The sequence below is a fragment of the Sprattus sprattus genome (genome assembly GCF_963457725.1).
Source record: "Sprattus sprattus genome assembly, chromosome: 1".
In the NCBI taxonomy this organism is placed as follows: domain Eukaryota; kingdom Metazoa; phylum Chordata; class Actinopteri; order Clupeiformes; family Clupeidae; genus Sprattus; species Sprattus sprattus.
The window spans coordinates 68406921-68417436 of record NC_137920.1 but is presented as its reverse complement, the minus strand read 5'-3'; the positions used below and the strand labels follow the sequence as shown (position 1 = coordinate 68417436).

At 41.6% G+C, this 10516-nt stretch overlaps 3 protein-coding genes across 4 annotated transcripts; all 3 read right to left on the bottom strand.

The window, feature by feature from the left end:
* Positions 1-249: 249 nt before the first annotated feature.
* bud13 (BUD13 homolog) lies at positions 250-4752 on the bottom strand (the record flags this gene model as incomplete). Of its 2 annotated transcripts, none has more annotated exons than XM_080832389.1 (11): positions 250-562; positions 665-746; positions 1760-1950; positions 2267-2405; positions 2495-2603; positions 2737-2993; positions 3344-3675; positions 3768-3810; positions 3922-4030; positions 4259-4349; positions 4571-4752. In XM_080832389.1, 11 exons carry the CDS (start codon positions 4711-4713, stop codon positions 469-471), a joined length of 1590 nt encoding a protein of 529 aa, XP_080688515.1. In that variant the 3' UTR covers positions 250-468. The 2 variants fall into 2 exon arrangements, with proteins under 2 accessions (XP_080688515.1, XP_080688514.1); XM_080832388.1 differs by having other exon boundaries at positions 3937-4030; positions 4571-4713.
* Positions 4753-5618: 866 nt separating this feature from the next.
* On the bottom strand, positions 5619-6254 carry LOC308371323 (uncharacterized protein; the record flags this gene model as incomplete). Its single annotated transcript, XM_080846183.1, has 1 exon — positions 5619-6254. The coding sequence occupies one exon, from the start codon at positions 6252-6254 to the stop codon at positions 5619-5621; it is 636 nt and encodes a 211-aa protein (XP_080702309.1).
* Positions 6255-7550: 1296 nt separating this feature from the next.
* LOC308371317 (uncharacterized protein) lies at positions 7551-8941 on the bottom strand (the record flags this gene model as incomplete). Its single annotated transcript, XM_080846170.1, has 3 exons — positions 7551-7663; positions 7759-8082; positions 8902-8941. The coding sequence occupies 3 exons, from the start codon at positions 8939-8941 to the stop codon at positions 7551-7553; spliced, it is 477 nt and encodes a 158-aa protein (XP_080702296.1).
* Positions 8942-10516: the final 1575 nt, after the last annotated feature.

Below are 10516 nucleotides of genomic sequence, written 5' to 3'. Positions count from 1 at the left end.
ACAATGCTTCCACACACCCCACGATAGCATTAGTTCATGTGCAATGGACTTTGCTCGTTGCCGTCAAATCAATTAGGGCTCTTTCTCTGTATACTATAACATATTTTCACAATCAAGTCAATTAACATTATTAAGACTTGCCCAAAAATCTTCCCTTTTCTTCTTGTTCCTAGCACATAATGGCTAAACGCAAAATGATGACATCTACAGCCAGATTTACAAAATGTACAACATTTAATTACTGTGAAAAGGAAATAAAGTTGACATATGGGATAATAACAGTATCACTCCTGTCATCTATGAGGCCATCTGAGAGATCACTCTGGCAAAAAGCAAAAAACTAAACAGCCAAAGATCAGTGCAAAGGCTGGAGGACTGATTGACACAATCAAGCAGCATGATGTTCAGTTTAGCATTTAGGTGGTGGCAAGGGGCCACAGTGGGCCCCGAATGGTCCTTGGCAGACGTCTACATGTCCTCCACACTCCATTTGTAAGCCATGTCTTGCACTGCTTTTTTATCAGAAATTCTGGAGTAGCGCTTCTGCTCAAAACCGTTGGACCTTCAAGGGAGATTAACAATTAGCTCCACACACAGTATTTCACATAATCTGTTTAAAGTTTCAGTGTGAAAATATACACGTTTGCAAAGGCACTGCCTATACCTGTCACACCCATCCCAGCGGTAGCCTGGCATAAGGTTAAACCGGTTTGGAGGCGGGGGTGGTCCTCTGTAGCGTGGCATCTCTGAAATACACAAGGTACAGGCAAAGTGATGTAGGTGTTGGTGGCCCCCAGTTTAAAAAATATACAAATAGCATTCGTCACATGTTGAGAGTATCTGTGTTTTACATTTCAGGTAAAAAAAAAAGAAAAGAAAATCCACTGAGAAGGAAACAACCCTTAGCATGCCATTTTACTTCTCCATCAAAGTTATGAAACATACTCCACAAATAATGTGATCACATTAAAGGCTATATGTTAAGGCTGCACCAATAGCCGTGTTGCCGTCATACCATGTTAGAAGGAGGTGCACCATGTTGTGCACCACGGGCGTTGTCTACACTCATCCGGATATTTTTCCACCCCAGTTTCTCTTATTTTTATCATTTTTTTCTATCAGTTTTGAGGAGGAAGAGAGTCTTTTTTAGTTTTTTTTACCACACGAGTTTGACAAAACAATTCTAAAATGCCAAGACTGCTGAACTGGGCATGCACATTACATTTAGCAAGTGCATCACTTGTGTAAGTGTCACCTTTCGGTCGACTGACCATTAATCTCTTTGAAAATAAAAATACAATGTATGCAAATATTATAGCATTCAAATAAATGCAATAAGGTACAGGGAACTTTAAGTAGCATTTTTGTATACCGAGCCCATTTCCATGTTTAACAGCCAGAGTCAGGCCAGAGTCAGGCCAGACACGCCGGGTCCGCCTCCAAACGCACCAAGTGATGTTGATCTCTTTTGTGTTTGGCTCAGTCATCACTCTGCGCTTACAATAGTGTGTCTGTGTCTGAAGTCTGAATAGTACTCAGTAGTCTAGAGTCTGTATAGTACCTATGACAACGATAGTAAATGGTGACCTGCAGAGTTGATATTTCTAAAACAGTGAAAATGTTAAGGCAGACTTTCTTCGAATACCGCAGTTAGGAAATTCCTATTCCACTGCAGCCCTATAAAGTACAACAAGTGAAGCCGCTCAGATTAGGCCACATCACTTGTGAAATAAGCCAAGTGAGACTAAGTGTTACAGACCTTTAATGCCTTTCAGTTTGAGTTCCTTGGCTTTATTCTTGCGCATTAGGGCAGCCATGGGGTCCCCATCTCTCTCCTTCTCCCTCAGCATTTGGTCCAGATCCTTATCATCAATGTGGCGGGCCAGGGGCTTCTGGGACTCTGTGAAGGCATCCACCGTATTCTGCTGCTGCATCTGGCCTTGAGCCAACCTATGGAATAGATTAGTGTGGACCATGAAGCATCACTGAAGTTCACATAATATGTACATTTGCTCTTTTCTCATAAGGCCCTCAGAATTCTGCCACAGCCTCCTTTTAAAGCCTTCTTTTGCATACCCCAGTGACAACATGCCATGATGACAGAGTGACTTCCAGTATTGGCTTAAACTACAGCAACATAATGATGCACTACATCACATGACCACTCAAGTGTGAGGAAATGTCAGTTGCATAGGGGTTTTTGTGAATGGCCACTTGTACAAGCCAACACAATAATCCTATGCGAGAGACTAGAATGCAGACTCACCCTCTACCCCACTGAGCATATTTCTCATCTTTCTCCGCCTTCTCGCCATCCTGCCTGCTCTTCTCCTGCCGCTCAGCATCGAGGTCACGCTTTCTCCCCGTCTTGTCTCGGAACACAGTCTGCTGATTACGGGACTCCTCTGAATAAGTAACGATAAAGAATACATATGTGACTCCCAAAAATACAGACGTGACCGGTGACAGGAAGGCAAATGTTAAAAACCAGTACCTTCAAGAGGTTTGTTGTGCTTTTCCTTCCGTCGATTCTCTTCCTGCTCCTTCCTAAGAATTTCCACGGACACGAGACCTGCAGCTCCCCCAGACAGCATCCGTGGATTCTACATGACATAAACAGGTCAATTAAACTACATCCACAATATTCAAATCTCTTGCGGTCTTTCTCAACTTAATAAACTTTGTTCACAATACTGGTCATTATTAGTGAAGAGCTGGCCTATGATTGGACCGTACCTGTGCAGCGGGGCGGCGAGGAGGGGAGAGATCCGGGTCAGAACCTCCTTCACCACGGGCCCGTCTCCTCGGAGGGGACAGGTCAGAATCGGAGCCCCTGCCACCTTGCCTTTTCTTTCGCGGAGGTGAAAGATCAGAGTCTGAGCCCCTGCCTTTCGGTCCCTTTCTGCGGGGGGGTGATAGATCAGGGTCTGAGGGATGTCCCTTCTGCTGATCTCTAGCGCTGCCTTTGGATGCTTTTAAGTGTGAGGACCCCTCTGTCAACAAGCAAAACAAGTTTGAAACTAAATTAGCCTTATATAGGTCACGCATGTCAGTGAAAGCCACCAGTGTCAAAAGCCAAGTCATTTCTGCATAGGTGGATATTCCATAACCATCAAGTGGCGGTCTGCTGGCCTTTTGCTCATCGGTGACTTACAGACAATGGCCCACCCTTTGGACATGTGCTTTTAAAAACATTACTTATACTTCTTCTTTAATCCAAAATCCACTGGTGGACCAATATATGCTTGCTATCTGGGACAATTCACATAACTATTTCAATTTGACATATTTTAACTTTGTGCAATGCAAAAGCAATATAATACATTTGAACAACCATATGCACCTTTGCTGTTTTTGTTAGTACTCCTAGAGGAGGAATTCTTTGAACTCTTCCTTGAGGGTGAAGGTGAGGAAGAGTCATGCCGTCTGGTATTTGATCTTGGTGGTGAAACGTCTGGTGAATCATGGCGTGCTCTTCGCTGTGGTAAAAGGTCTGGGGAGTCATGGCGACTTTTTCTCTGTGGCGACAGGTCTGGGGAATCATTGCGTGCTGGTCTACGTGGTGAGAGTTCTGGAGAGTCATGACGTTCTCTTCTCGTTATGGAGTCTTCAGGAGAATCATGTCGTAGTGGACGATTCCCTGAGCCTGCTTGCTTTTGGCCGTTATTTTCGAAACTGTGAAAAAGGTCAGTGACAATCAAGTAAGCAACACCCACCACAACAAAAACATAACTAACAGTTCAGGAATTGTGTTAAATTCAAAATACCTGGTTACTGAGTCTTGACTTTCCTGAGACTGGTCAAACGGAGCTAAAAGATGTGAGATATATAAAGTTAGCTTCACAGTTGTGCAAATAGTAGAAACTGCTTGACATTCATCAGTATTACTTTACAGTAGGGCACAGCCTGCATCTGTCTCACCTGCATCTGTTTCACCTGAATCATCTCCCATCACTCTCCATTTGTTGCTCGCCCTGTAGCATTCTAGTTGCTTAACTTCGGCTGGACGCTCATCTACGAACTCAGCAACCTAAGAGAAATGTTTCAGCAATTTGTGGGGTCAACAAAAAAACTAACAAAAACAAAATGCCAATTTCCAATATTGATCTACTGACGCGTAGCTATAAGTTAATCAATGTTATGCTTGCGAACTATGCAGCTACTCAGGGAACATAAACACATAACCCTTTCCACCCACGAACGGAACACAACTTTACAGAAAGTAAAGTGGAAGTGGAATCAACTACGATAGAATTACCACAGGGGCTTCGTCTTCTTCATCGTTCTCCTTTTCCTCATTGTCGTCGACCAACTGCCTCCAGTCTACATCGTCATCCACAATTTTCATCCTACAGACATGCCAGGTAATCAGTACATTTTGCTGCTGCTTTACAACAACTAAAATATAATAACTTAAGACTTGCTGTAGAATAACAATCAGTAAGTTAGAACTATAAGTCAGCGAGTCTGCAAACAGCTAACTAAAGGAATAGCATGAATGCTAATGCTTTCGATAACAGTTGCTAGTGAAACAAGCAACGTCAACTGAATGCGTTTGTCTTTTCCCCACCCTGTTCCAGGCTGTTGAATTCTTTTCTTTTTGTTCCTCTTTTCTTTAGATTTCTTGGTATCCCCATTTCCTGACAAATAACGTTTCAGATAGTCCGCTTTTGACAGAGCCTTGCCTTTACTGTTGCCTGTGGAGGTGGCCATTTTCCCTAAAGCATAATCAAAATACGTCACTGTACGGAAAGCCTTTTGGTACAAAAAGGCCGGAACGCAGGCGCACAGCAGCACTGAAAGGCCTTAACCCCTTATCAAAGCAGATTAAGGCCACAGGATTCCCAAGTCTTTACATCTAAACACTTTATTTTTCAGCAGTCATATTTTCACTCAGTTGAAAGGGTAGAGTTATTTTGCCAACCATCAAGTACTCTTAAATGCCATAGAACATTTGATCTTGTAGCTTTGCTGTTCATTTGGCCTACTTTCCATTGCAAGAATAATACAATCACAATTTTAAATGAAAATTGTTTGGTGTTCAATAATATGCATTGTTTTGTGATCAGTGAGTAGATGACTAGACTGACTAGAGAATGCCACAGTTGTTTTGAATCCAACCAAAAATAAATGCAAGATTGATAAACCATGACCTGTATTTTTATTTCCAAAAAAGATTCCAAAAGTATCTGATGTCTTCGTACTCACACACAATGGACCTGTCATACTGACTTTTGAAAATGGTAGCCTTATTCCAGAAAGTAGAATCTTATTAAATTTGTGCTATTGGACAGAGACAAAGACATTTAGAACTCCTGTGCTTTAGATGTCTGTAAGGTACGATACAAAACATTTATTGTGATTTATGATAAAAAAAAATATGCATTCATGATACATGGCTATAGTCAGTTTTAGGTCAGTTTCAAACTGAGAATAACTAAACAGTGCTTACATTTAAACATCTCTGTCAGAAAAAGTTTTATCCGAAGTAATATGTAAACATATTTCACAACAGGTATTATTTTAATATTAACTGAATGGAATAGACAATACGCATCATAGAAAGAAAGACAAATGGACTAAAGGCTTATTGATAGGTAAGGGAACAGCTTCTTGTATCAGCTACGTTTATGGCAAACATGCTTGTCCATAAATGGGCAAAACGCATCCTTACATTCCCAGCACTTTTCTACACTGTGGTCTAACTGTGGCTGATTCCCACAGAACTTACATTTGGTTACTTTCTTCATATCTTGGCCCCCTTCAAGTTTCTTTTGTTCTTGCTTAATAAGCTTCTCAAGAGACCCCTGTGTGGCTGAGTCTGTACAGTGCGCTATGCCTACTACAGTGAGCCGCTTGGGATCCCAAACACAGTCCTCCTCTAAACCAAAAGTGGCAGGCAGCCAGGCTGTGTCATATCCTTGCTGATGCCAGGTGGTCCGCAGGTGTTGGTTTTGGATGTCAATCTTCTTCACCTTGCCCACCCTCACGCGGAGCTTCAGGACCACTCTGTCGTTGGCCGAGCAGCCTCCTGGGTAGCCCATGGCTTTATTGATGTCTCTGCTGCAGTAGACTCCAGCACCCAGTGTCCCTCCAGCAGAGGGCCTGAACCCAGATGATATGATGGTAGTGGCGGTGGTCTTGTGCGTACCGTGGTACATAGTGTAGCCATGGTTTGCCTTTGGTGCCTGGCCTGGTTTTAGGTGCTTTGATTTGTCACAGAGTGCTTCCCATCCACTGAATTTGATAGACATCCCAATGCCTAGTTGAAGAAAGGGATTGCATCATAATGGGTGTGGTTTTAACCAAGACATACATTGTATTCAATTCATGGTGGTTATAAATAATGCAGCTATGCAGTATTATAATTAAAACTCACTAACCTATTTAGAATCAACGTATTTTCACTTGTTAAACATTAACCCTTGCATGACCATATCCAATGGAACCACTGTACAATGTCTTTTCCCCCTGTTTATCAGCCAGAATGAAATCCCATAACTGTCATTATCAATTAGTTCCCATTATAATATGGTGGTGGACTAAAATCCAGAACACTGACAGGGCCAGTGAAGTCAAATCAACTTGTCTCATTTCCACACTTCAGCTGTCCTTATATACTACTTTTATGGGTGATACCGTTTTTATCCAATGTGATTTTATGAAAAGTAGCTGTTCAACCAATTCGAAATGTACTATAGCAATGATACCCGATTGAAACAGTGCAGTTTTTTAAACATTAATACGTGACCTACCTTGTGAACTTCCCCCTGCTGCAGTCCGATATAAAGTTTCACTTTCACTTTTGTGTCCCACCTCCCTCACTCATTGGAGGATCTCCAGAGCAGTCATCACAACAGAAGACTTTTACTTTCATTTCTCACGGTTAATTCACAACAAGCTTTCATGAGTATTCTGTTTTTATCACAGAATTTCAGCATGAATGTATATATGTGTTGTTATTGTGTATTGTTTTTATATCCTATTGCATGAATTACACTGTGATTTCAATTAATTAATTTCTATGGGACAGGAAAGTTCAAACTAATATTTTACTAATACATTTATGACACATCTGAATACGTATCTGAAGCGCCTGAATTACTTCCTACTGTTGTGCAATAGCCATGTTTGTATGAGAAATGTACGTATGATATAGCTGACCATGCAAAAGCTTTAGAGTAAGAACCATCAGGGTCATTACATTTACTGACTACTGAGAATTTTAGCCACATGAGAAAATGGAAAATACATTAGTCAAGAAAAAGGAAAACAAATAACCAGAAACATGTAGCGATTTATTTGATTGTTTGTTTTACCATTTGAGTAGCACAAAGCAACTGAGATCAGTGAGGATTACCGACAACCATCATTTGCACATTTAGCATTATGCCCACTAGTACTCCAAAAGCTTATTTTTCAAAACTGCAACAATTGATGATTGGTGTGTATAGTAATTATACGCATAATCCCAGTAGTGATTAACCTAAGACACTACTGTTATCCAGTATGGTCCTATTCCTAGTGAGCTGTGGATCCATTCAGAGGTTTCAGCGGGCCAATAGCCACGAGGGCAGAAGCAAGTAGAGGGAGAACAGCAGAGAAAGCATCAGAGGACTGTAGTGCAAAAACACACTGATGGCAGAGCATGGCACTAGCTGATCTGCAAGGCAAAAGGAAGACAAAATGTTAGCTATCGAGAAATTGTGTAAAGATATATCAGACAGACTAGTAAATCTTAGCAATCTCCTGTCTTACCTGGTTCAACAAAAACAGATTCCAAATTTCCTGATAGTTTGCACATGAATGTTGTGTTTTCTGACAGAGTGAAATCTGTGATTATAAGCCGGATAACGTCTGCATCTAGAAACTCAGCGTATGCCTTGTCACGTCTGAATTTGTCGTCCGCCATGATTCCTGAGACATTGGTGTTTATAATGGTCTCCTTGCCCCCTCTGGCCATCGAGAACTCGTACTCCACACGCATGGGGTTTGGAGCGAGATCAACTTGACAGTCCACACGAAGGTCATTGTCGTCCTCTTGGCACACAGTAATCTCACTCAGAACAGAGGCCACAGAAACTGGAAAATAGAAAGCAGAATATTTTAAAAATGTCTCACTGTGTGAAGTTCAGCTATCAACATATCAAGCTTTACAAATACTCTAGGAACAGTCTTAATGTCTCCAGTAACTGCTTCAAAGCAGCTTACTGCAGTCACTGCAGTTTATGAAAAGCAAACAATACTTTTGAATTATTTATGTAGAGGTTTTGATGTTGGCATATACATATATGAAGTGTTGAAACGAAAAAAAAGTTTGTTTGCTCTATGGATTTATAATAAAAGCTGTCTGTATAAACTAAGATCCTTTGTTACTCAATCGCTGCCATTAAGGATAAACAGATGGCTTCTCTGGCCATACATCCACAGCCATCCAGAATCATGCTGTTCAGGCATGCCATGGAACCTTTTCATGGTAAGTCTATTCAAAAGAACAGAACAAATCAATGAAACTCATGTGTGGCTTAACTCTGCAGTTATTCTACAATCCAAATTATTATGGTAAGAAACACAGCTTTGGTACAAGGCTTCTTTAAGGGAAGTGGACCTATAAATATAAGCCAGTCAGCGCACCACAGCCAGAGCTAATTACACACTTTTATCAATCTTATTACCAAACCCTGGAATGCCATGCTTACCAGTTCCACTAAATGTTGGACCCACTATTCCAGAAGTTGCTTTGATTGTACAGCCCATACAGGACATAGTGATAGTTCATCTTAATATTTTGGTTATGAGAAAAGATTTGTTGAATGCTTGTAAGGCCATGGAACAATCCAAATAAGGCATTACACTAATGAGTTTGATCAGTGATATATGTATTTGTTAAGTAGGCCTTACCTCCAAGTAAGATCCCATAAATGGGCAAAGTGGTCCACATGACTCGGTCAGTCTGAAATTATGAGACACCAGACAGGATAAGAGTAAACTCATTTTCATTTCATACAAATATTACCAAACAAATGTAATGATTATTGAAACAATGTTTATGAACATTATGTTTGTTGATGATGTGCACACCATAAAGTACCAGTAGCCCACCCTTCACTGCAAAACCAGACATGTGTAGACACACTGACTCCCTTCACTGCTAAAACAGATATGTGTAAACACACTTGACTCCCTTATGCAGACAGTTGACTGCTGCCATTTGTAAACAGTTCTTGTCCCAAATTCAGGGATTTGTGTCAAAATTAGCACAAATATCCACAGCATTATCTCATACTATCATACATTTCTTAGTCCTCTGTTATATGTGTCATTGTGGAGCTAAACTGTATTTTCGAAAGGTTTCATGCAAACCATTTCATATAACTCATGAATATTGTATGTGCCCCAGTTCTGTAGATGCATGGGCTGACTGTTTTGCTCTTTGTTGAGGACATGCCTAAACCATAGCCACTACCTACAGTATTACAGTAAAGTGTAAACATACGGCATATGTTTAGGTCCTGGTTCACATGCATCCAGTTCTATATATCAACACTTGAATATAGAAAGATATTCATTACAGAGGGTGTGCTCGTGGACAGACAGACTACTGCTCCATCATGACCACACAAGGTCAAGTCAGGTAATCAGACGGTAAGGTGATGAAGTCCTCCAGATGACGCCGTTATCAGAATATTAGTTAAGATAAGTGCTTGAGTTCTGCTTGGAGGCAGACAAATAGCTCTTGGCTCAATTCTTTTTATTAATCTCGATAAGAAATATTAGTACACAAATGCAACAGAGGGCACAATATCAGCGCATGACCCAGGTGTGATTTGTGTCCTTTGTGCCTGTTCAGTCAGCAGGCATCTCTGTACAGCTGGGTGGAGAGTTTCTAGATGCATCTGTCCCTGAACAGTAATGATCAGAAATTCTCCAACAGCTCCACCCATGTGCCTTGTTGGGTAGTGCATGGATGTGAGCTAATGCCTTTCCCAGCATCTTCTCCCCCTGTCCTGCCTACATCGCTGCAGTGCAGACGGGGAAAGCATCACCCCCTCCCCCCCTCCTGGCAATTTGGCTCCGTCCCCTCAGCTGGGCATGTGCTGAAGGTTGTATTTCTGTGCCTCAGGCAAACACTTTCACACCTACCGAACGCCATAACACAGCAGACGAATGGCTATTCTGGCAACTCTGCAATGCTTGTGCTTAGCCATGCTTGGCATGTAAAAAGACATTCAAGCACGCCACAACTCAATTTGAGAATTCAATCACAGGTCCTAGTGTTGTCATAGACGACCTGAGTTTTGAATCTTCACTGCTAAGCATCAGTCCTTAAGTCATTAATGGACAATTACCTCCATCACGGCCCGTCTTACAACATACAGAGAACCCTGAGCCATCATAAAGGGACATCATGACAAGGCAGTTTAAGAAGGGCTTACCTCAGTGTTGCATCCGTGTGCTTCTATGGAGCCCACACTGGCTCAGCCTTGATGAGGCTTCTCCACACACTGTCCTGCCC